The sequence below is a fragment of the Anolis sagrei genome, chromosome 4 (assembly GCF_037176765.1).
Source record: "Anolis sagrei isolate rAnoSag1 chromosome 4, rAnoSag1.mat, whole genome shotgun sequence".
Lineage (NCBI taxonomy): Eukaryota > Metazoa > Chordata > Lepidosauria > Squamata > Dactyloidae > Anolis > Anolis sagrei.
This window is the reverse complement of record NC_090024.1, coordinates 7,666,656-7,694,023: the sequence shown is the minus strand read 5'-3', so window position 1 is coordinate 7,694,023 and position 27,368 is coordinate 7,666,656. Positions and strand designations below refer to the sequence as shown.

Here is a 27,368-nt window from a genome sequence, read left to right as displayed (position 1 = left end):
TCCAGGATCCTTGATGCCTTAGCAATATTTTTCAATTTTTGAAATACTGTTTACATTTTCATAAGCAACATGTAGGTTATTTCTGCATCCCCTCCCAAAGAAGCCTTGAAAACAATGCTCCTGAAGTTGTAGGTTTTTTCGGGCTATATGGCCATGTTCTAGAGGCATTCTTTCCTGTTTGTTTGTTTCCTTTCTGTTGTTGTGCTGTTCTAATTTTAGAGTTTTTTTAATACTGGTAGCCAGATTTTGTTCATTTTCATGGTTTCTTCCTTTCTGTTGAAATTGTCCACCTGCTTCTTGTGGATTTCAATGGCTTCTCTGTGTAGCCTGACATGGTGGTTGTGAGAGTGGTCCAGCATTTCTGTGTTCTCAAATAAAATGCTGTGTCCAGGTTGGTTCATCAGGTGCTCTGCTATGGCTGACTTCTCTGGTTGAAGTAGTCTGCAGTGCCTTTCATGTTCCTTGAGTCCACAGTGCTCTCTGGATGTGGGTGAACTACAACTCCCAAACTCAACGCCAATTCTCACCAAACCCTTCCAGTATTTTCTGTTGGTCATGGGAGGTCTGTGTGCCAAGTTTGGTTCAATTACATCATTGGTGGAGTTCAGAATGCTCTTTGATTGTAAGTGAACTATAAATCCCAACAACTACAAGTCCTAAATGACAAAATCAACCCCCCCCCCCCAATCCTCACCAGTATTCAAATTGGGGCATATTGGGAATTTGTGCCAAATTTGGTCCAATGAATGAAAATACATCCTGCACATCAAATATTGACATTATGATTCATAACAGTAGCAACATTACAGTTATGAAGTAGCAACAAAAAATAATAATGTTATGGTTGGGGGTCACCACAAATGAGGAACTGTATTAAGGGGTCACAGCATTAGGAAGGTTGAAAACCACTGCTATAAATCCTTTCAAAATTCAATATGATGAGTTAATATATTACAGAACAGAACAAAATATTCACAAGGTATATCAACTTTGAACAGCTAAATGAAAACAACGCTATGCACCAGATCTCATCTGATCTTTGAACCTAAGCAACATCATCCCTGGTTAGTACTCGAAAGGGAGTCATTGAATATAATGTGGTCTGGACATTATTTCAGAGAAAGAAACATTAAATCCTCTCTAGGCATTTGCCAGGTCTTCCAGGCCTATTCTTGTTATCTTTCAAGAGAAGTGTATCATAGAATCGCCTGGAGGACTTGAAAAATTCATGGAGAGAACCTATTTTGTTGGATACAATATTACTCTATTGAATACCAGGGTTGTACTATACTTGCAGCAGTAACAGACTGTGCCAGAATACTATGGCATTGCTCTGCTTTCCGTGCCATTGTTATCTCTGACCCGGTGGCATCATGCTCTACTGAACTCTCCACCCCTGACCTCCCGACAGGGTCAGAAGCAAAAGGTGACCTTCCCAAAGCTTATAGCAATCCAGGCTTTCCCACTGAGTGGCTGTATCGCTCCCAGTGACCCCATGCCTTCCAGTGTGTAACTCTGAGCGTGACTGAATGAGCACAGCATTTGCTCTTGTTCAGCAATACCCCAAATGACCCATATCTGCCACGTTGCAGCTTAATTCAGGGAGAAGTCTAGGAGCATTCAGAAGAGATACAAACAGCCTCCCCAAATATGTCCCCCTCCCCGCCCAGTTGGTTTAATTAAGATAAAATTGAGAGGCTATTCATGTGAGCAGATAAACTGACAAAGGCTGTGTAATCCTAATCCAGGCAGATTTTTTTTCAAGAATAGTCTCCATTGAAGAGGCTAATTTACATTGATTTCAGAGTGATTAGCAATGTACAACAAAATACAAAGTGCACTGTGTCCCCAGGATTTTTGTGTGTGTGCATATCAAGAGCATTCCAACATATCCAAGCATCCAACCAAGATTGTTGAATAGTGTAAACCTCCAGATACTTTTAGAATGTTCGATTGACATTTTAAAACCACCAAATAGATAAAGAACTATGACCAACTATCTATGGAGTATTCGTGCCAAATTTGGTCCAAATGTAATTCAAAAACCACTGGATGAATTGCTGCCAAAATTGGCCAGAAGACACCTACTAACCCAAGGAGTGACCATCACTCAAAAAATTGGTTCTGTCATTTGGGAGTTGTAGTTGCTGGGATTTATAATTAACCTACAATCAAAGAGTATTCTAAACTCTACCAATGATGGAATTGAACCCAATGTGGCACACAGGAATCCCAGGACCAACATTTGCATGTGCAAGTGCGATACACCTCCCACAGCCAACCCAAGAAGTACGCTCACACATGATGTTGGGATGAACAATGGCCACAACTCATTTATTGATAACAGGAACAAGGGTTGGCAGCCAAGCATGGGTCCTGGATCACGATCGGGCAGCCCAATACTGCCCGATACCGCACACGCCAGGGTGCCGCCGGCACAATACCAGGCAAACGCAACTCGCCACCCCTGGGACCACCAGGCGTTCCCCCTTTCCGCTACAGGGGATACCACACCAGATCCAGGGCCCATGCCCCATGCCACAACAAGGGGAGGGACCGCACCCCCCTTGCCGCCAACCCTGGAGCCTGCTCCCAATAAAGGAAGCCCAAATGCAAAAACTGGCCATCTAAAAGTCCTTTTCTGTATCCAGGTCCGTTCTTGAACGCTTGAGGGGCTGCATGCAAGGCAGGTGGAACTCCTTCCTCCTGCCGCCCGCTGTACTTTCGTGCATGCCTCTGTTCCCAAACCATGTCCTCAGCTTGCATCCTTGGCATGCTGACACTTGGCTGCTGCTATTCCACGCCTGTTGTGCGCATCAATGAAGGATCTGGACCAAACTTGGCACGAATACTCCATATGCCCAAATATGAACACAGATGGAGTTTGGGGAAAATAGACCTTGACATTTGGGAGTTGTAGTTACTGGGATTTATAGATCACTTACAATCAAAGAGCATTCTGACCAATGGTAGAATTGGGCCAAACTTCCCACATAGATCCCCATGACCAACAGAAAATACTGTGTTTTCTGATGGTCTTTGGTGACCCCTCTGACACCCCCTTGCGACCCCCCCAGGGGTCCTGACACCCAGGTAGAGAAACACTTCCTTAAGGCATCCAGTCCAGTTCCCTTCACCAGGGCAAGAAAACAATCAAAGCCCTTCTGATAAATAGCCATCCATTGCATTTCAAGTGATGTACAGTGTAAACACACTTTCACTTTCTCTTTTTCTGTGAAAAGCACATTTTGCACTCCTTTCTATCAAGTGGGAGCCAAATGTCAGGGAAAATGAGGGTATTTCTTGGATCTGTATCACTCAGAATGTGACTGAGCTTTGGATCAGGAAGCCCCTTTCTTTCCTCCAAAGTTGCATTGCATCTTGACCCATGCATATCCAGAAATACAAATGGTGATCCAAGATGACAGTTTCCCCTACCAGAGCATTCAAATGGGCTCATGAAAGGATACACCCTGGGTTGAAGCAACACTAGCAAAGATCTTGGAAGATCTGGATGTTTGCTGGTGTTTCTTAACCCAGAGTCAAACTGGATCAAAAGACTTACCTTGGATAATAATACATTAACCTGTGTGTGTCTTTTGGATGCCCCAGGCTAATGTGAGTGCTACACCACACTTTGTGGCAGTTTAGATGGGGCCCATGCCTCTGGAGTTGTTGTTATTAAGTGTCAAGTTGACTTTGACTTCTGGTGATGCCATGAATGAGAGACCTCCAAGTCACCCTATCGTCAGTGGCCCTTTCCAGGTCTTACAAACTCAGGGCTGTGGCCTTCTTGATTGAGCCTATCTATCTGAAATGCAATCTTCCTCATTTCCGATTGTCTTCTACCTTAGCAAGCATCATTGTCTTTTCTGGTGAGTCTTCTCGTGACCACATTATGATAGCCTTAAGTTTGTCCTCTAAGTTTCTAGAGAGCTTTCAAACTTTATTCTAGGACCTATTTATCTGTCTTTTTAGCAGCTCATGACATTTGTCTAACTCTCTTCCACCACCACATTTCAAATGAGCTGAGTTTCCTTTTATCAACTTTCTTCGCTGCCCAACTTTCACAACCACATATAGAAATGAAATAACTCTGGACACTAAGATTCAAATATCTTCTTGGCCATGGAAACCCACTGGACGACCTTGGTTAAGTCTCAGAGGAAGGCCATTAAAAAAGTTCCTTCGAATATATTTTGCCAATAAAATCCCATGATATGTCTTCATAAGTTTGGAAAGACTTGAAGGCACACAATATCACACAAGCCGTGAAACAAGTGGTTGCAAAACATAGTCTACAGTAAGTTCCACAAATTCTAATATTTAGTGCTGTAACATCACTATAATTCATACTTGGGAAGACAAAATAAAAAGGAACAACAAAGGTTACTCACATCTGTCACTGCCTCAGATCACAGCGGCCATTGGCTGCTGGCCCACTGAGATCCAATCTCGTGTTTAATAATCTGAGGTTTTATCTCCTTTGCCACTTCACAGCCTTCTCTAGGCTGGAGGCCAGCAGGAAGTTTGACCTGCTGATCCTGTTTCTTCTGATTGATCTATCTCTCCCAGATGCAGGACTACTCAGGCATGCTTCCAGTAGTGACAATTGGTTTGTGCAGCAGCCAAAAAGGCCAGGAGTCAAATAGAAACTCCTCATCTTTGTGTCTCAGTAACAGATAGTTCTAAGTTCCTTCTCTGAATATCTGTCCTAAAATCCTTGGCTTTCCCAAGCTATGGAATGGACTTGACCAAGGTGCAATTACAGCAACCACAACCCATCAATTGTATATTGAATGGGAAGTTACATTTGAACTAGGAAAGTCAACCTTTTATCTCTAAATTTGTTCAACAATGGCAGATGCTGTTGGATAGAAGCAATAGCATCTGTAGTATATGAGTATATAAGTGTGCTTGTGACTTTCTCAGCCATCCCGGGGACTGTTTCACAGAATGTTGGCCATTTTATTATGGAAAGCAAACCTGTGCCTGCTCTTCATTGCACTGTGAAAGAATATGGAATCTTTTTTGTAAGGATATATAAAATTACTTATTATTTATTATTAACTTTATTTATACCCCGCTAACATCTCCCGAAGGACTCGATGCGGCTTACAAAGGCCAAGGCCACAACAAAACAACAGCATACAAATACAACAGTAAAACTCATAAAGCAAATAATAAAACATCAAGCAAAACAATAAAACACTAAAAACATGATACTGTGACGTATTTAAAACCTAAGGCCAGGCCAAATGTAATGGACAAAGTTTAAAAGTGCTGGACATGACAGGTGAAATGTAGAGGTTTTTGGAGGTAGGTGCAATGTGCAGACAATCCTAAATCTCTAACAAAGTGCATTTGGGACATGATGCTAGGAGTTTCCTATTCTGGAAAGGCACACTGGAACAGCCAGGTCTTCAGGCTCTTCCTAAAGACTGCCAACGTTGGGGCTTGTCCAATGTCCTAGGGGAGAGAGTTCCAGAGTCGGGGGGCCACCAAAGAGAAGGCCCTGTCCCTCGTCCCCACCAAACACGCTTGCGATGCAGGTGTGATCGTGAGCAGGGCCTCTCCAGATGATCGAAGAGATCGTGTGGGTTCATATATGGAGATGCAGTCATGCAGGTAGGCGGGTCCAAACCATCTAGGGCTTTGTAGGTAAGAACCTGCACCTTGAATTTGTAGGTAAGCACCTGCACCCTAAAATACCTCCTTATGCAAGTGTGCCCAGGAAACAAAGGTCTCCCTGTGAATTTGTTAGGTTCTCCAGGCAATTCTATGGTACATGCCCACCTGCCCCCATGTTACCATAGAGTCACAAGTGAGGAGCAAGCAAATTCCTGGAGGAGCGATGTCTCTCTAGGAATCCCTGGGTCTTCTGGAGTATCTCAATAGTCGGCTGAGATTAGAAGTTGAGTAATTTAATGATTTTTGGTCATATCTGTGTTTTCAGTTAACTACGGGTGAGCTGGAACGTATCCCTCATGGATATGGATGCTTTATTTTCCTACAATATGCTGCAGTCATACAGAACTGTGCAAATAGTTTCATGCTTGATGACAACAAAAACCAATCTATTCTGCAAATCTGTTTCCACAGTGGTTGATCTATCACCCTGAAATTTTCATTAACAAAATATAAATACAACTGTACTTTTCATCTCAAGCTTTCTAGCAACTTATACACAGAAGCCCACACCCACTGATATTGAAAATAATTTCTGGGCCTGCTGACCACTGGTTATTGGCTAGCACTTCCATCTCCTTGCTTCAAAGGGAGGTTTAGTTCCCCTAAGTTTGAGCCAACTTTGGCTTTGTATCTATGGCTGCAGCAGCCATAGCTGTCACCTCAGGCCAGTAGCAGGAACAGTTTCCTTGAGTTGGTCGACCAGCTGTCAGCTTTCCTTGCACCCAATTTGGCCTTGGGTTTGCCATCTGCCAACCCTTTATAGAAAGACACACATCTTTCAAGGATCTAAATTCATGCCTTATAACTAAGTAAATTTATCTATACCAAAACTCCTCAGAAAAGATGACACACATAACCCAAGTGATGCCTACCCCATGAAAAAAGGATTATGTGTTTATTATTAGTAGAAGGATTTTAAGATGTATCTTTTGTGTTTGAGATGTGATGGACTTGCAAGTATAAATGCCCTTGTATGCACCTAGGCTTGCAAAAACTAAATCCCTACCAGAGGACCCTTCCAGACAGGGTCCAAAATACGAGCCTTGTGAGATGTTTACCAGAGGCATCCAAATGACATCTTCAGTAAAAGAGGATTAATTTGAGACAAAGAAGGTAAACCTGCAATAGCATGGGGAAAGCCCAGCTTCTTGGCCCCCCATGAGGGGAGGTGTGGGGAAAGAAATGCATGCCAAAACAGCTTTTTAAAACCCATTTTGGCACACATTTTTGTGAAGTCTGGAAGCACCCAGGGTGTATTATTTCTGTTATTTTTATGGCAGAGATCAACATGCAACTCACTTATGCAGTGGTTGAACATCTGTCTTGGGACCTCATCACGTTAGATTAATAATGTGGATTGATTTGGGTTGATCCAGACCTTGCCATTAGTGTTCAGAGTTAATGGAGAATTAAATGGAGAATTAATGGAGAATTAATTTTCCACCATCACATTTGTTCTTATCTAGATTCGCCTGGTTCATTTACTAGCACACACATCTGTGGAGTCCCCACCCATCCTGCTTCATCCTCCCTTTTCTTTCTTAAAAGATCCACCCACTGTGTGAAAACAGGAGTATCAAACCTCCACAGGGCAGAGAACTAAATAAGGATAACATTGTGCCAGTGGCTGGTGTTTGTGCCATCTGACTACCAAAGCAGGGGTCTACAATCATTACTTAATTACTTGAGTCTTGAGTTGCCTGAAAACCACCTTGAGTCGTCTGAGGACTGAAAAGGGTGGTATACAAATATAGAAAATAATGGTAAATAATAATAATACTTCAGAAGTTGCATTGGCTAATCAAGATGGGGGGGGGGGTTCCACATGTCATAATACAAAACATATATCTTAATAAGTTGGGGGCGGGGACGTACCTTCAACTCGAGAGAGTAATGGTGGCAAGAGAAGATTACCCGAGAGAGTAATGGAAGCAAGAGAAGATTGAGGGTTAACAGTTGGAAGCGCCCTCCAACTGATGTCATGAAATGGTTTGGCACAATTTAAATGGCTAGTTACCATCACATGGGAAAATCCATGATTTTTCCCACATCTAGGCATGTATAGCCAGCTGAAGCTGGCAGATCGCCAGCTCCAAATAACCTGAAGTAGGCTTGTGTCATGTGATGGCAACCAAGGGATTTCAGTTTAACAGTGTCTAAAATGGGAAAATTGTCTAATGTGATGATGTCCTATGTTACCCTGTCCTAGTTGTACTTTGAAAGATGTTGAAGAAGGAGAAAACTCCTGGTGAAATGGTATTTCTTTGGCTGGATAACTGCAGGTAGAAGGCAACCTGATGCAGGTCCAACTCCTTGGAGACAAGTTGGACTTGGGAGATGGCGATGCCTAGGACTTGTCCAGTTTGCATTGCATTAAAAAATCTGACAAAGTTTTACACTCCTCCTGCAGCCTAATAGGACTGTGGCCATTGACCACAAAGCTCAGAGTTGTGTCACTAAGATCTGTTGTTTATCACCTAGAATTATGCATGTAATACCTTGGCTTTCAGAAATGGATTCCATGTTGCAATTCTGAGGTCCACATAGATTCAGTTGTTAACAAGTTGAAGACCACCGATATTAATTTTTCTTTCTTCTGCCTGTTTGTCCCCCCTCTGCAGGTACATCCGTTCGGAGCGCTCAGTCATCCTTATCAACTTCTGCCTTTCTATCATATCATCCAATGCTCTCATTCTTATTGGGCAAACCCAGACTCGGAATAAGGTAAGGAGCTAAGTTCTTTCTGAGCTGGAACTTGCTGAAATTCTAGATCTTTTAGAGACTTTGTTCGGAAAAGTATGGCTGCTGTATCCATGTGATCAGTATCTGTGATTTCACTTACCTTCATCAGACAAAATATGCCCTCTCTACACCATACCATTATTTTGTGAGCTCTCCAGCATGATCTGTGGTATGCATCCATCAGAAATTACCACAGAGTCACATTGGAGGACCTAGGAAGTGTTTTCTAGGTCTCCAGTGGAATTCAATGGTATGCAACAGAAATAATTGATTTCAATAGGGTAACTGTTTTCCATAGTTTCCTGTCTCCATGGTAAGTCCAGGGATGTACGCTTGCAGATATGAGAGTTGTACTGTATGTAAAAGTAAGACCCATCTTTGCTTCAAGATAAGATTAATTGGTGATAGATAAATCAGTAAGTGGTCTACAGCAATGGAAGCATCACAGTCCATTTGCTAAGAGATTTCCTCATCCGCCACACTGCAAAAGGCAAAATCAGGTCCCAAACCAATGACTTCTACTACCCAGATTGTTCCAAAGTCAAAATTACAATCCTCATGATTCAGCCCACTCAGATGAAGTGTCTGCTATTCTACAAAGCCACTAGAAAATAGATCAACAAGGCTACATATGGAAGAAGCAAACCAAAAGAAATAAAGAATTGTACAGGCTTGACCAATATCCAATCCTAGGGTGCATCTACACTGTGGAATTAATGCATTTTGACAGCATTTTAACTACCATGGAATCCTATGTATTGCTGTTTTACAGTTTTAGCCTTCTCCTTAGTGTTTGTTCCTCACCAAAGTACAATTCCCATGATTACATAACAGAGAACCATGGCAATTTGAAGTGATGTCAAACTGCACTAATTCAACAGTGTGGATGCATCCTTGATCATTCCGAAACCATTACAAACAAGTTAGTAGAGAACTCCACTCGCCGGGTCTTTGCCATCTATCAGTCTTTTCCTAGTCTTGAATTTTCGCAAAATGGAACTCTCTGTCCAGGACCTGTTGCTACTTTGTTCCTTCACATTATTTCCAACACTAAGAAAAATCTAGCAATGTTTTTTCTGGAGTTAATAGTATGTGACTCTCCAAGATCACCCAGTGGGTTTCCATAGATGAGCGAAGAGTCAGATCATGGTCTCTGGAGTCTAGTCCAGCGTGTAAGCCATTGCACCATGCTGACTTTCTGTTTTTTGTTGTTTATTTATTCAGTCGTTTCCTAATCTTCATGACCTCATGGACCAGCCCACACTAGACCTCTCTGTCAGCCGTGGCCACCCCCAGCTCCTTCAAAGTCAAGCGAGTCACTTCAAGGAAACCATCCATCTATCTTGCCCTTGGTCAGCCCCTCTTCCTTTTTCCTTACATTTTCCCCAGCATCATCGTCTTCTCCAAGCTTTCCTGTCTCCTCATGATGTGGTCAAAGTACTTCATCTTTGCCTCTACTATCCTTCCCTCCAATGAGCAGTTGGGCATTATTTCCTGGAGTATGGACTGGTTGAATCTTCTTGCAGTACTGGGCATTCTCAAAATTTTCCTCCAGCACCACAGTTCAAAAGCATCTATCTTCCTTTGCTCAGCCTTCCTTATGGTCCAGCTCCGTAGGTGATTATGGGGAATACCATTGTTTAACTATGTGGATCTTTGTTGCCAGTGTGATGTCTCTAGTAAAGGTAAAGGTAGTCCCCTGACATTAAGTCCAGTAATGTCTGATTCTGGGGTGTGGTGCTCATCTCCATTTCTAAGCCAAAGAGCCGGTGTTGTCCGTAGACACCTCCAAGGTCATGTGGCCGGCATGACTGCATAGAGTGATGTCTCTACTCTTCACTATTTTATCGAGATTGGTCATTGCTCTCCTCCCAAGAACTAAATGTCTCCTGATTTCCTGGCTGCAGTCTGCATCTGCAGTCATCTTCGCACCTAGAAATACAACATCTGTCACTCCCTCCACGTTTTCTCCCTCTATTTGCCAGTTCTCAAACAGTCTGGTTGCCAGAATCTTAGTGTTTTTATATGTTTAACAGCAACCCAGCTTTTGCCCTTTCTCCTTCCACCTTGGTTAGAGGGCTCCTCAGCTCCTCCTCACTTTTGGCTATCAAAGTGGTATCATCTGCATATCTAAGGTTGTTAATGTTTCTTCCAGCCATTTTAACTCCATCCTTGGATTCATCAAACCCTGCACATCGCATGATGTGTTGAATAGGTTGGGTGAGAGTATACAACCCTGCCGTACGCCTTTCCCAACCTTGAACCAGTCTGTTGTTCCATGGTCAGTTCTTACTGTTGCTACTGGGTCGTTACACAGATTCCTCAGGTGACAGACAAGGTGACTTGCTACCCCCATACCACCAAGAACTTGCCACAATTTATTATGATCCACTTTCTGTACACCACCTAAACTTACTGTACAGATATTTACCCAATTGATGCCGATGAGCATCTTTGTCCATGATGCTGCTGTTGTTGTTGTTCATTCATTCAGTCGTCTCCGACTCTTCGTGGCCTCATGGACCAGCCCACGCCAGAGCACCCTGTCGGCCGTCACCACCCCCAGCTCCTTCAAGGTCAGTCCAGTCACTTCAAGGATGCCATCCAACCATCTTGCCCTTGGTCGGCCCCTCTTCCTTTTACCTTCTACTTTCCCCAGCATCATTCTCTTCTCTAGGCTTTGCTGTCTCCTCATGATGTGGCCAAAGTACTTCAACTTTGTCTCTACTCTCCTTCCCTCCAATGAGCAGTTGGGCTTTATTTCCTGGAGGATGGACTGGTTGGATCTTCTGCCACGACCGTCCCGTCTTGGGTGGCCCTTCATGGTTTCGCTCATGACATCATTGAGGTGCTCAAGCTCCAGCGCCACAACAAGGCGGTGATCCTTTGCTGGAGATGCTGCTGCTAAGGATCCCATTTTGTTGGTGACCAGAGAACACTCACTGAACACTGAAGGGACAGCTGATCCTTATTTTTTTCCCCCCTTTGCTAAATCATTACCTCATCCAAGCAAACAAATTACCTATTTATCAGCCTCCAGGAACCTGGGAAGCTTTCCGGAGAGCCCCTAGTAAAAAAAGAAAGGGAAGAAAAGACTTCAGATGAGATGGCTTTTGAGTAGCTGCCTGCAGTTTGCTGCCTCCTGGCACTGTGCAAAGAACAGGACTGGCTTGTGAGGTTGAGTGGTTTTTATCTCTCAAATTCAAAAGGACAGATTGGCCAAAGAGAGCCAGGGGAGCGTGTTCCACTTAATAAATGTTCTGCTCCTCCGTCGCGCCTTTTCCATCTCCTAGGCCTGGAGCCAATTGCTGACCTTAATTAAGGAATCCTAAAGCACGCTCCCTACCTGGGTAAGTAAAGGGGATGGAATCCGTTGTTCTGAAGGCTGGAGATGGAAAAGAAATTCACAGTAAATGAGGTTCTCTGCGGAAAACCACAGTCTGGGAGGCTATTAACAGGACTCACATCTATCTTTCTGGGTTTCCACTCGGCGGCAGGAAATTGTGAGCATCGCATTCTCTCCCTTTTCCCCTCCAGACTCTACACGAGTAACATACTAGACCTAAATTTAAATGAGAACCTATACGGTGCTTTTTGTTATAAATCTGCACTCACATAATTACAGTGCCGTTGGAGCCAATGATTTATCTCCCACCTTTCTTCTAACATGGGACTCCATGCAGCTTGAAACAAAGCACAGCTAAAGACTGATCAAACACAAGGTTGAAAAATATTAAATAAGTTATGCCAATTCAGGGCACCACAATTCAAGAGAGATATTGACAAGCTGGAATGTGTCCAGAGGAGGGCGACTAAAATGATCAAGGGTCTGGAGAACAAGCCCTATGAGGAGTGGCTTAAGGAGCTGTGCATGTTTAGCCTGAAGAAGCGAAGCCTGAGAGGAGATATGATAGCCTAACCATGTATAAATATGTGAGAGGAAGCCACAGGGAGGAGGGGGCAAGCTTGTTTTCTGCTTCCCTGGAGACTAGGACGCAATGGAAGAATGGCTTCAAACTACAAGAAAGGAGATTCCATCTGAACATGAGGAAGAACTTCCTGACTGTGAGAGCCATTCAGCAGTGGAACTCTCTGCCCTGGAGTATGATGGAGGCTCCTTCTTTGGAAGCTTTTAAACAGAGGCTGGATGGCCATCTGTCAGGGGTGATTTGAATGCAATATTCCTGCTTCTTGGCAGAATGGGGTTGGATTGGATGGTCCATGAGGTCTCTTCCAACTCTTTGATTCTATGATTCTATGCTATTAAAAGAGCAAAATTGGAAAACAGTTAATTCACAATGAAAAAGCGATAAAACACAGGTTGGCACATTAAAATGCTTTATTTGCCAGAAGAATTAAGAGCTAAAGGCTCAAAGCAGCCTTTGCCTGCCCACAGAAAGGGAGCCAAGAGTGGGGAAGTGAACCTCCTGTGGTAGGGAGTTCCCCAGGCTAGGAACAGCAACACAGAAGATCCGCTCCCATTTCCGCAGCAAGCCACACTTCTGGCAAATGCCAAAAGTGTTCAACCAGTGTTGCATCTGTAAGCATCCTTGCTGTTTCCACAATTTCAGGAGTACTTTGAAGGTATCAATGAGTAGTTCACCCTCTACATTTACTAGTATGCTTTCATCAGAAAACTGGGGACTTGGAAGGCGCTGAACAGACTGCGCTGTGGCACCACGAGATGCAGAGCCAACCTCAAGAAATGGGGCTACAAAGTGTAATCCACGACATGTGAGTGTGGAGAAGAGCAAACCACTGACCACCTGCTGCAATGCAACCTGAGCCCTGCCACATGCACAATGGAGGACCTCCTTCCGGCAACACCAGAGGCACTCCAAGTGGACAGATACTGGTCAAAGGACATTTAATCAACTACCAAGCATAAAAATTCTGGGTTTTGTCTGTTTGTTTGTTTGTCTTTGTTAAAAATGTAATACAAATGTCTGGTTGCTGACGACATGATAAATAAATAAATCAGAAATTGCTGTAATGTTGTATTGGAGCCCCCAGTGGTGCAGCGGGTTAAGCCGCTGAACTTGCTGACTGAAATGTCAGCAGTTTGAATCTGGGGAGTGGGGTGAGCTCCCACTGTTAGCCCCAGCTTCTACCAACTCAGAAGTTCAAAAACATGCAAATGTGAGTAGATCAATAGGTACACTCTGGCAGGAAGGTAAAGGCACTTCATGTTGTCATGCTGGTCACATGATCTTGGAGGCATCTACGGACCACATCAGCTCTTCAGCTTAGAAATGGAGATGAACACCAACCCCCAGAGTGGGACACGACTGGACTTAATGTCGGGAAAAAATCCTTGCCTACCTTACCTGTATTGGAGAACCTGGGAAATTCCTAGAGAGAATACTGGGACTGGTAGTCAGGTAATGCACCCAGTTGGATTCACAGTTTCAGATGTTCTTACTGGTAGTGTATCCGGTACCTACAGTGATCTTTACTGTATTTTCTTCCTCCCTCTCTCTCCACACACATTTGAATTACAAGTCATAAGAAACTGTGTCTGATATTTCATAGAATAATAGAGTTGGGAGAGACCACATGGGCCATCTAGTCCAACCCTTGCCATGTAGGAGAAGCACAATCGAAGTACCCCTGACAGATGACCATCCAATCTCTGTTTAAAACCTTCTAAGGAAGGAGCTTCCACCAGACTCCAAGGCAGAAAATTCCACTGTTGAATAGCTCTCCTTACAGTCAGGAAGTTCTTCCACATGTTCAAAGGAATCTCCTTCCCTGTCATTTGAACCCATGGCTCCATTGAGTCCTAGTCTCCAGGGCAGCAGAAAGCAATCCTGCACTTTCTTCCTTAAGACACCCTTTCACATATTTATGCATGGCTCTCATGTTCCCTCTCAACCTTCTCTTCTGCAGGCTAAACATACCTAGTTCTTTAAGATGCTCCTCATAGGGATTCATGGTCTCCAGAACATTGATCCTTTTCGTTGAACTCTTCCTCTGGACACCTTCCAGCTTAGTCAGTATCTCTTTGAAACTGTGGTGCCCAGAAGTGGATTCGGTATTCTAGTATTTAATGTTACCATCAAAGCCTACCTCTAGATATCAAATTTTGGCTTGGAAACCTCAAGGTTGTGAACTGTCAATCCTATGGAGTCTTCATGTTTCTAAGACAAACATTGACAGCTCTTTCTAGTTTCCCCCCAGGACTTGGTTTCCAGGTCCTGAACCACTCTTCTTTTCAGGCACCACAGGAATGCATTGGTTTTATCCATGGCCTCATCATGCTCCCTTCCTCCTGAACAGTCAATCCTCCAGTGAACCGACACACTTCGATCTCTTTCAATGCGCTGCAGGCAAGATGAGTCATTGCCATTTCACACCATGGCTCCCTGGCTTAGCATCCTCATGAAGCCATACTGGCTTATGCCTGATCCACTCACAAAGACTGATACCTGCCTTCTGCTTGATGGAATGTGATGGTGATGCATAGCCATCTTCTTCACTTAGAGCTTTCTTTCCCAGAACAATGTCTAATGATGGCCAGAAGGCTAAAAGTTTCATATCTATTTGCCTGGACCAAAGTGGGTAAAGTATGTCCACAGGGATATGTTTATGTCCACTGAGGCTCCAGTTATTTTTGGATGGATGGATATATTGGCACCAAATACTGATAGGAGTTATAGGAACAATTCCTCTGTGTTTTTGACATCCTCAAAGCCATTTTAGATCCAGGAGAAGCTTTTATCCCCTCAGAGGATGTGGCCAAAAATGTCTTGTATGGATAATCTCTAGATGTGTTGTGACTCAGGTAACAGAGATTGTCTTACACAGCAATTGAAGTGTTAATAGCAGTCTTTAATATGTCTCTAACTGAAAACATCACTTAACAGCAGTGTAATTAGCAAAACAAAAGAGCCTTCAAGCAGGTAAACAAAGAAGTGATAAGCCGGATCTTCCAGGACTTGAGCTCAGCAAAAAGGAAAGCAGGAGTTAACTTGAGCGTGTGGCAAACACAAAATCAAAATAGCTTCAATATCAAGCAGAGTCCAGAAATATAACAAAGTCCGATAAGCAGTTGTGTAGTCTAAAGCCGATTCCAAGGTCAGAGGCAGGATGAAGTCACTCACATAGAACGGTTCCGAAGTCAAGATACACAAGGCAGGAAAGCTGGATACCAGGGACCCAAACAGAGGTTAGGCAGCACAAAGCACATAAGCAACACTTTGTCTTCTGCAACTTACACATCCCAACGTCCTCAATTTATTCACAGTCACCATCACTTAATTGATCTTCATTACTAGCATCTGATTCATTTCCCTCAGCTGCTGCCCCTTGGCCATGCCAACGCTGCCATCGTTGGTCTAATTCCTGATTCTGCCAAGAAGAACCTTCCCTCCAAGTACCTTGGAAACCTTCAAACTCATCGCTGGATGTAGCTTGGGTGCATATGTCCCTAACGTTCTTAACAAGAGTCCAATCCAGTTCCTCCACCATTTCATCCTCACTGGCTTCCAATTCCCCTGAACTGGAATTGTCAGCTGTATCTTTAAGTCTCTTATTCAGGGTATCATCATCACTGTCAGACTCACTGGCCACCCGCTTTACTCCCCGGTAATCTGACTCTACTAGGTCCTGAGGGCCGAACCCTGCAAAGGCCTCCGAATCGCTCGGGGCCAAAATGATATCACGAATACACTTCAGCTGACGCTGATCCAAGTCTGACTCAACATCACTCCTCCTTCTCCTGCAACTGGTAGTAGATACGTTGCTGTGACGCTGAGCCTCAACAAGATGTTTTGGACACCTTCCAAACCATTTTAGGTCCAGGAAAGATCTTTCTTTCCCAAGAGGATATGACCCATAATAACCTATAGTGGGCCTAAAATGGCCCAAAGAACGCCACTGTCATAGGCCCCTTCTACAATGACATATAAATCCAGATTATCTGGTTTGAATTGCATTATATGGCAGTGTAGACTCATATAATCCAGTTCAATCTACACTGCCATACAGTCTGGATTATATGGCAGTGTAGAAGAGTACTTGACCTCTGCACTCTTATACAATTGATAGAAGCCCATTTTTCATGTTGCTGATGGTGATGTTGTTGATGATGAAATAATACATTATTATAAATATAATGTAGATGGTATTATCAAAGTAATAGAGAGATGATGGGTCTTCCTTCACAATTATTTCTGGAACAGAGGTTGTAGCTTTTATTGAGTGAATGATAGCTAGCTATCCCTCTCCTTTCCCTCATTCCCTCCCAGATAGAGACTTTTTTCCACCAGGCCACATCCGGAAAATCCATCTCTGCATTTGCAAAAAAGCTTTGAAGATGAAAGGGCCACATAAAAACGGTGCATATTTTTGCCACCGGTCGCATTAGACAAAGGGAAAGGGGCCCGCCGTAGGTACTCTCAGCTGCAGCTTGGCAGCTTTATTTATTATGAAATCATGCCTGGCCAAGCTTTATCTCCTGCTTCAAAGGACAAAAAATATCCTATCATTTCTGAAGGTAGGAAGAAAAGAAGCTTGATGTTTAGAATCCCACAAAGGAAATTGCAAATAGAAACTCATTTGCTGTGATTACTAAAACTAGAATATTTGGGTTTTGGCTGGTTTAATGTAGGGAACAAATGTGTCAAATAATCAGACTAGAGTTTGGAAAAGTTTTGTTTTGTTGTTTTTTCCCCCCACTTCTACTCCATTATAATTATAGTCGCATGAGATGGAGAGAATGGTCTGGGAACTGTGGTGTGCAATAAATATTTGTACAACCAGTGAAGCAAAAGTTACTGAGAACCATCAATACCTTCTAATTCAGCCCCCTTCGATGAAGAAATATGCTATTAAAGCACCCATGAAAGATGGCCACCCAACCACTGCATACAAAACATTATTCAGGATTTACATGGATTTCATGACTTCATGCTCATCTACACAAGACATGTAAGCCAAGGACCGTCTGGAGTAGCAATACTCCATCCCAGCCCTTCACTATCCATCTCCATGTTGTGATGGTGGGTTGGATTCCAGATCATCCAGAATGGCCAAAATTGGTTTGAACCTGCTGGAATTTCCCTTTACCTTTGTGGTCCCCTGTTGCCACCACTGGAGCACCAGAGATTTCTGTCCATCACTTTTGTTACCATTAGTAAAAGCTCACTCTCATGACCAGGGAGAAAAGGAACTGGTTTCACCCACATTATGGATCAGAAGCCTTGAATGTCTCCTGGAAATCCAGGAGTTACTTCTGGTCCAGTAAAGAGTATAGGACTACTGTAGACAATCTCATGGTTCAGTTGTACAACATTCCTGTTGAACACAAGGATTGCAATAGAATGAAAAATGCATAACTCTACATGTGGAAATGTTTGCTATGGAAACCTGATGTGGGAACTGAACCTACAGAAGATACTAACATATACATCTAATAACTTCAGTCAAAAAACATCAACTCACAAAAACTGGATCACTATCCACAAGCCAATATGAGTTTTTTTAGCTCTTTTAAAAAATGAAACTATCTCTGAGTAAAGTGGGGAAAGGGTTAGGGTTAGGGTTGGCCTCCAGGTTTTTTGGACTCCAGCTCCCAGAAGTCATGGATGGCTGGTCCAATGCAACACACCTGGTGCTCCACAAACTGGGTCTGAGGAGGGTAACTCTCCATCTGGATCTACACTTCCCTATATCCCAGGGTCTGAGCCCAGGTTGCCTCCTTATCCCTGATTATCAGGAAAAAGAAAGAGTTTCATCTGTCCCAGGAAAACCTAAAGGAAGCACTGACCTCCTCCACTGTGTCCACCATGGTGCTGCTTCTGGGCTTTTTAAATTCCTGACTGAGGAAATGATGGCAGCAGATGAGGCCATGTTGGTATTTTCCCCTCTCTGTGAAATGACATTTGCTTGATCCATGGGTCATGTCAAAATCCATAATTTTGACCCCCAGAAACCCACCCTCAACTTGTACATGAGGTTAACATATATATGAATGTATACATGGGTCTTATCAGGCATGGACAAACTTTGGCCCTATAGGTGTTTTGGACTTTAACTCACACAATTCCTAAAATCCAATAGTTGAAGTTCAAAAGAACTTGAGGGCTGAAGTTTGCCAGTGTCTGGTTTATGTGATATGTGTTTTTTCTGTCTCTTCCAACCCAACTGTTTGTCCACTTTCCCTTTCAGATCTTTATTTTCATGTATATATCTTTCTCTGCTCTCTCTTTCCAGGTGATATGCACCTTGGTGGCAGCCTTCCTGCACTTTTTCTTCCTCTCCTCCTTCTGTTGGGTGCTGACGGAGGCCTGGCAATCCTATATGGCTGTCACTGGCCGGTTACGCAACCGCATCATCCGAAAACGCTTCCTGTGTCTTGGATGGGGTGAGGGTTCCTCCTTTCTCATACTTGACGCTAAAAATGAAGTAATCTCATATGTTAATAAAGGAGTAAATAGGTACTAATACCTGGTTACTGAAACAATGGGATATTGGTTAATCATCAACAATGGAAATTCAAGCATCATGCGTTCCATGGATCTGTGCTAGTTGGGATTAATAATTCAATTTCAGCCATTCTACACTTTAATTGACAACCAAATGTGATGAGATAGGGAGGAACAAAGGAAAGCAAGAACTTTGCTTCTCTAGATGAGAAATTGAGTTTTCAAAATTTTGGGCAGCTGTTTTCCAAGCTCATAACAGGGAAGAAAATAATATTTTGGCTATGTTCTAATAAGAATTTTCATGCAGACATTTAATTTTAACTTAAAATGTAAACATTTTAAGCTAAAATATAACTTTGAAAGTATATATAATAGAAGGAAGGTTATTTTATCTTATTAACAACTAGCTGTCCCTAGCCACGCGTTGATATGGCCCACATGGGGGTTCTGTGTGGGAGGTTTGGCCCAATTCTATTGTTGGTGGGGTTCAGAATGCTCTGTGATTGTAGGAGAACTATAAATCCCAGCAACTACAACTCCCAAATGTCAAGATTCTATTTTCCCCAAACACCACCAGTGTTCACATTTGGGCATATTGAGTATTCGTGTAGAGTTTGGTCCAGATGCATCATTGTTTGAGTCCACAGTGATCTCTGGATGTAGGTGAACTACAACTCTAAAACCAAAGGACACTGCCCACCAAACCCTTCCAGTATTTTCTGTTGGTCATGGCAGAACTGTGTGCCAAGTTTGGTTCAATTCCATCATTGGTGGGGTTCAAAATGCTCTTTGATTGTAGGTGAACTAAAAATCCCAGCAACTACAACTCCCAAATGACAAAATCATTTTTTTTTTGAGTGAAGCACATACATTGGGCTGTTAGGTGTCTTGTGTCCAAATTTGGTGTCAATTCCCCCAGTGGTTTTTGAGTTCTGTTAATTCCACAAATGAACATTACATTTTTATTTATATAGATTAAGCACATTAACTGCTTCAAGTGTTGGACCGTGACTTGAAAACCAGGGTTCGTCCCTGCTTAAGCATAAAAGTTCACTGGGTGGCTCCGGGTAGAATCACTGAATAGAATCATAGAATCACACAATCTTCACTTTTGTGATAGGTTCACCTTAGAGTCACAATAGGTTTAATTCAGTGGTTCCCAATTTATAGTCCATGGACCACCAGTGGTACACAAGAACTGAAACATATTCCGCGGCCTCACTGTAACTATATCATTGCAACGAAAGTGACTGGTCTTGTGAAACCCTCTTATACTGCCAAGGCTTATTAAATATGGTTTTCTATGGGTGAGCAAATGGCAACTACTGGATGACATATGTTCTGTTTCAGAAGGTAGAGCTGATGTGGTTTATCCAATGCAGTTTTCTGGATCACCACCCCAAATAACCAAACCAAATGTAAAGTTGACCAAAAACTGATTCGTAACCCTTTTGGTACTAATGTTGAAGAATGGTCCCTGGTCAAAGTGGTTCCTGGTCAAGTTTTGTTTTGGTTTTTTTGTTGTGTCAGGAGCGACTTGAGAAACTGCAAGTTGCTTCTGGTGTGAGAGAATTGGCCGTCTGCAAGGACATTGCCCAGGGGATGCCTAGATGAGTTGATGTTTTTATCATCCTTGTGGGAGGCTTCTCTCATGTCCCTGCATGAGGAGCTGGAGCTGACAGAGGGAGCTCATCCGCCTCTCCCCAGATTCGAACCTGCGACCTGTCCTGCTGGCACAGGGGTTTAACCCACTGTGCCACCGGGGGCTCCATTCCTGGTCAAGTGGTCCTTGGTCAAAAAAAGGTTGGGAACCATTGGTTTAACTGGTGGGGAATCTAAAATTCAACTCTAAATTCTTATTACATAATAAGTAACTAGTTTTCTTGCACAAAGTTGACATTTTGTATACTTCTTCATGCTTTCCTCTCCATCTCTGTTGTTTTATCCATTTTTAATGAACTTCTCTACAAAAGTATGGCTTAGTGCAAGTAGGGTACCTGGACCACATGCAGCCCCTAAATCCCAATTGACACCTCAACCGCATTACTCAATACTTGTAGTCAGTTTCTACACTCTTCAATGATAAATATTTATCATTGAAGAGTGTAGAATGCACTCTTCAATGATAAATATTACCAGCTTCCTTAATAATGTTTTCAAAATAATACTTGGATTGACTAAAATATTGGCATATATTCATTATGGAGATGCCAACTTCATAGATTATGCTACAGATATTCTATGTGTTCCTGTATGGCAGAATGGGGTTGAATTGGGTGGCCCTTGTAGTTTTTTTTTCCCCAACACTTTGAATCTATAAGCAAATCTGAATCCAACCCACTCTTCTTGAGTTTGTATTTTGAGGAGTGGGAAGGTAGGGGCCTTTTACTTTTTAAAAATACACCACATTTAAAAAAATCTCCACATATCTTTAAAATGTACATATAATGACCAAACATTAAGCAAAATCATCTCCCAAGTACGCCAGAAGGTTTTGGAGGACTTGGACACGGAGGAGTATAAGACTGGTCTCTCCTACATCAGTGGGGCAGCAAATCTGCTCTGGGTTTTCATATAAACTTTTAAAAAGTTATCCAAGGTTTTTAATCTGATTCCTAAAATTGGTCTGGTACTCTAGATAGCGGATGGCATCCTTGAAGTGACTGGACTGACCTTGAAGGAGCTGGGGGTGGTGACGGCTGACATGGAGCTCTGGCGTGGGCTGGTCCATGAGGTCACGAAGAGTCGGAGACGACTGAACGAATGAACAACAACTCTAGATAGCACCTGTAAAGTTTGGACCAAACCCAAAGCAGATTTGCCGCTCCACTGATATGAAACATGCCCACTCCAATCTGAACTGGCACCAAAGTAACATTTCCCCCACCTTCCTCTGCTATCGCCTTCTGTGTAACATGCAGCGTAGCTCTCAAAGTCAAGGTTTTCTCTCCAGGGAGACTCTCCATTTGCTGTTGCTTAGGTTTATTGACTCAGAGGACTTTAATTTATTTGCTTTTCGTCTTACCTCAACTAATCCTAGTTTAATTGTCATTTAATATCCTTTGAAAGCTTGGCAGCCCAGAGAGGGTTCTGATTCATCAATCTGGTTAACACATTATTGGCCAGAATGATGACATCCCTTATATTGAATTATTTGAACTGTATTCATATTCAATTTCTAAGGGAATAATTAGAGATAATAAGCCTTTCAACCTGCCCTACTGTCCTAATTTGTTGTTGTTTTTGTAGAACTCAAGTTATTTTTGACTTATGGCAACCATAAGGAGAACCCTTCATGTTTCTTTCTTGACTAGAATCAAAGAGTTGGAAGAGACCTCATGGGCCATCCAGTCCAACCCCATTCTGCCAGGAAGCAATAATAATTCAAGTCACCCCTGACAGATGGCCATCCAGCCTCTGTTTAAAAGCTTCCAAAGAAGGAGCCTTCACCACACTCCGGGGCAGAGAGTTCCACTGATGAACAGCTCTCAGAGTCAGGAAGTTCTTCCTCATGTTCATATAGAATCTCCTCTCTTGTAGTTTGAAGCCATTGTTCTGCATCCTAGTCTCCAAGGAAGCAGAAAACAAGCTTGCTCCCTCCTCCCTGTGATTTCCTCTCACATATTTATACATGGCTATCATATCTCCTCTCAGCCTTCTCTTCTTCAGGCTAAACATGCCCAGCTCCTTAAGCCGCTCCTCACAGGGCTTGTTCTCCAGACCCTTGATCATTTTAGTCGCCCTCCTCTGGACACATTCCAGCTTGTCAATATCTCTCTTGAATTGTGGTGCCCAGAATTGGACACAATATTTCAGGTGTGGTCTAACCAAAGCGGAATAGAGCATGGGGAGCAGGACTTCCCTAGATCTAGGCACTATGTTCCTAGATTTGCTTTATTTTTAGTGTTGGCTTCTTGGAGAGAGAAAGATCAGGATATAAATACTCATAAATAATAATAATAATCATCATCATCATCATCATCATGATTACTATTATTATTCCAGGGGGGGGGGGGGTGTCACATTATCCTGTTGGTCTCCAGATATTTTGGCCTTCAACTCCCAGAAATCCTAACCGCTGGTAGACTAGCCATATCTCAAGAAGCCTGACTTCGCCACAGTGGTCCACTCCTTGGTTACATCTAGATTAGATTACTGCAAAACACTTTATATGGGGCTGCCTTTGAAGATGGCCAAGAAACATCAACTGGTGCAAAGGTCGGTAGTCAGGTTCCTAACGAGATAGTTACAGGGAGCAGACAATGCCTCTACTGAAGCAGCTCCACTGGCTGCCGATAAGTTTCTGGTCTCAATTCAAATTGCAGGTTATCACCTATAAGTCCCTAAATGGTTTGGGTCCTGCTTATCTTCATGATTGTATCTCCCCCTACGAACTGGCGCAGGCTCTAAAATCTGCCGGGGAGGCCCTTCTCTCATTCCCACCACCATCACAAGCATGGTTGGTGGGGACAAGAGAGAGGACCTTCTCGGTGGTGGCTCTCCCCCGGCTCCTGAACTCCCTCCCCTGGGAGATTAGATTAGCCCCCACCTTCCGCAAGGACTTGAAAACCTGGATGTTCCAGTGTGCCTTTGAATGACAGTTTAGTCTCTGATTAGGTCTGCCAGCCCTAATTTATTGATTTGGTTTTTTCAGCACTTTACCCCCAGCCTCAGCCACTTTGCACAAGTCCTTGCCCTGCTCGCTTGAATCTGATCATGCCCACCATTTCCTGTTGATGGTTGATGCATTTTATGATGTTTTCACTCTGCCAGTTTAAGTTGTTTTAATTAGATTGTTTATATGTTATTATGTTTCTAATTGTTCTTTAGTTTGTAATCCTTGTTTATGCTGGGCTTGGCCCCCATATAAGCCGCCCTGAGTCCTTTCAGTGAGGTGGTGATGGGATATAAAAATAGTTATTATTGTAGAACAAAACACGTGGAGACCACCAGGTTGAGAACCACTGCTATATAGGCTGAAAGAATGGGACTTGCCCGAGGTGAGGTTGTCATGGTCAAGTGGCTTTCCTTGATGGCAATCCATCTATACTGCAGAATTAATGCAATTTTACACCAACTGCCATGGTTCAGTGTTATGGATACCCAGCAACAGCAAGGGTATCCCTCTGGGCAGCTAAACCAGGAAACCCCAACTGGATGGCCCCCCACGAGGGTCTTTCTCCAGGGGCAAACCAAGAATGGGCAACCTGGAAGTCCCTGAATAGACTCAGAAGTGCAGTGGGCAGAACAACCTGGCAAAATGGCACTACCTAAAAGAACCCCACACCTTGTGTGATTGTGGAGCAGAACAGACAACTCTGCATCTGTATGCTTGTCCACTATGCCCTGCCTCAGGTACAGAGGAAGAATTATTGGAGGCTAAAGACAATGCCAGTGCTGTTGCCCGTTTTTGGTCAAAAGATATTTAGCCACCTGTGCTCCTTCTATTTTTATCGGTTTTATATTAATTTATGCAATGCTTTTGATACGAAATAATAAGTGTTATGGAATCATGGGAGTTACAATTTTACATGGTCTATAGCCTTCTCTGCCAAAGAATACTGGTTCCCTATAAAATTAGAAATCCCAGTATTTCATAGTATTGATCTACGGCAGTTAAAGTGGCATCGAACTGCAATAATTTGACTCTATAGATGCACTCTAAGATCTCAGAGCCATAGTCCAAGTACTAAAAGTAGTACTCTGTCTCTAAGACACCTTAGGTGACCACTGGAGCTATTTCCATTGGTATGAGTTATATGTGTTGAGACACCTTTAAGAAGCACTGCTAGAAGGAGGAGAGAAATCTGACACCTTTCCTACAATCTGACTCATATTCCATTGCATCTGTAGTGAGGGCTTTTGTCATTGGGAAGCTAAGCCCAGGCCGACAAGGGATCTCATCCGGTCTTAATGGGATTTGCCTCTCCTTAGCAGTGAGATAGACTGCTTCCCATTGTCACAAGGAGATGGAGCATTAAGAGTTGGACAGGATTTCCTTAACAGACAAGGCAGATGTGGGCGTCCCTGTCTGATACTCAGCCATGAGAGAGGAAAGCAGGTGAAGAATGGCATGAAAAGTCCTTGATATAAAAAGCTGATTGGGTGTATCTACCAAAACATGGACAATGTGCTTCTTTGGGATTACAACTGCTAATATCCCTTGGCCTCTTCTGCTTCTAGAGAAACAATAATTCAAATTCTGTAGTTTATACCTTTGAGGATGCCATTATAAGACCCAAGATCATATCTTATACATGTGTAGTATAAATCTACATTCACCTAGATAAGCTTAAATACCAACATTGTGCTATATGCTAATTCAGCAGCCAAGAGCCTGATTGATAAATTGACCAAGTTCACTTTTCCCATGTTTAGGATTTGAAGAAATACACAAATCTGATTAAATTCTTATAGAAATAACCTTCCCTATTTTGGGAGGGGAAGCAGGGTATCAATCTCATGGACCAAAGTCCTTAAGTATTTGGAAAGTACTTTAGTGGGATGTGAATATCTTGAGAAGATTTTGGAGGTACAGTCATAAGCCCCTTCTACTCTGTCATATAATCCAGATTATCAAAGCAGATAATCCACATTATCTGCTTTGAACTGGAGTAAGAGTGCCTTGGACTGTGAGAAGATCCAACCAGTCCATACTTCAGGAAATAAAGCCCGACTGCTCATTGGAGGAAAGGATATTAGAGACAAAGTTGAAGTACTTTGGCCACATCATGGGGAGACAGGAAAGCTTAGAGAAGACAATGATGCTGGAGAAAATGGAAGGAAAAAGGAAGAGGGGCCGACCAAGTACAAGATGGATGGATGGCATCCTTGAAGTGACTGGGTTGACTCTGAAGGAGCTGGGGGTGGTGACGGCCAGAAGGGAGCTCTGGTCCATGAGGTCACGAAGAGTCGGAAACGACTGAACGAATGAACAAGAACAACAAATATGACTCTACACTGCCATAGAATCCAGTTCAAAGCAGATCATCTGGATTTTATATGGCAGTGCAGAAGGGGCCCTGGTCCAGCATCCAAGCCATTATACCATGCTGCTGGTTCACTGTTGTTTCCAAGCAGAAATAATAATGAAAGTATGACTCAACACTCCATCTACTGGCATCAAGTTGGTCATTGCAGATCTCCACAAAGTCCACAAGATTTAAAAAGGTTGCTCATCTATATCAGGGGTCCACAAACTTTATAAACAGAGGGTCAGGTCACAGTCCTTCAAACTGTTGGAGGGCCAGATTATAATTTGAAAAAAACATGAATGAATTCCTATGCACACTGCACATATCTTATTTGTACAATACAATAATTAAAAATGAAGAACAATTTTAACAAATATAAACTTATTAGTATTTCAATGGGAAGTGTAGGCCTGCTTTTGGCTGATGAGATAGGATTGTTGTTGTTGTTGTTGTGTGCTTTCAAGTCATTTCAGACGTAGGTTGACCCTGAGCGAGGGTCGGGTAAATGACCTTGGAGGGCCGTATTCGGCCCTTGGGCCTTAGTTTGGGGACCCCTGATCTATATAAATAAAAATGTAATGTTAGTTTGTGGGATTAACATAACTCAAAAACCACTGGACAAATTGACATGAAATTTGGACCGACGAGTGACCATCAGTCATAAAACACCCCAAAAAGCAGAAAGAACTTTAAAACACAAAAAAGGTAAATGACAATACAGTGCATGTGCAAAAATGACTCCTGCATGAGAGAAAAGAAAGGAAACAGCAGACGAGAAAGGGGCCACTTGAGAGAGGGAGGGAAAGGTGGTCCATTGATCCCTCTCACTTCCCCCTCCATCAGCATTGGTAATCATTTTGTTTGGTAGAAGTGGACTTAATGAGCAAGATCCCTTCCCAAAACATTCCCGAAGCAACAATATATTCTGATTTCACTTCCTCCAACCATTCTTCAGCACAACAGAGTCCAGAGCCTACAAAGGTGCTCCCTTCTCTTCCAGACTGCAGCTCCCAGCATCCCCTAGACCAGGCCCTTTAGGGGAGGAGGATGTTCCAAATACACTGTAAGCTTTCTTCTCTTTGGATTTCTTTGAGAGCATCCCAATCCCTGCATATTTCCAATTTCCTATTCCTGGATTGCAACTTCCAGCAATCCTACAGATAGAAATGATAGATTAGATAGATAGAGAGAGAGAGAGATGTAGATAGATGGGAGTTGCAGTCCAAGAATAGGTAGAGAAGGAAGAAAGGAGAGAAATGGAAAAGGAAAGAAAAAGAAAAAGGGAGGGCAAGGAAGGGAAGAAGTAGAGAAGGAAGGAAGGAAGGAAGGAAGGAAGGAAGGAAGGAAGGAGAGAGAGAAGGAAGGAAGGAAGGAAGGAAGGAGAGATGGAAGGAAGGAAGGAAGGAAGGAAGGAAGGAAGGAAGGAAGGAGAGAATGAAGGAAGGAAGGAAGGAAGGAAGGAAGGAGAGAAGGAAGGAAGGAGAGAAGGAAGGAAGGAGAGAAGGAAGGAAGGAGAGAAGGAGAGAAGGAAAGA

At 43.0% G+C, this 27,368-nt stretch overlaps 1 protein-coding gene across 1 annotated transcript in view; it reads left to right on the top strand.

The window, feature by feature from the left end:
- ADGRB1 (adhesion G protein-coupled receptor B1) overlaps window positions 1-27,368 on the top strand; it is a 568,132-nt gene that overhangs the window by 476,879 nt on the left and 63,885 nt on the right. The window contains exons 20-21 of the mRNA XM_067467249.1: window positions 8,313-8,415; window positions 18,649-18,799. Of these exons, the coding sequence (XP_067323350.1) occupies window positions 8,313-8,415; window positions 18,649-18,799 (254 nt within the window). The remainder of the gene's footprint in view (window positions 1-8,312; window positions 8,416-18,648; window positions 18,800-27,368) is intronic.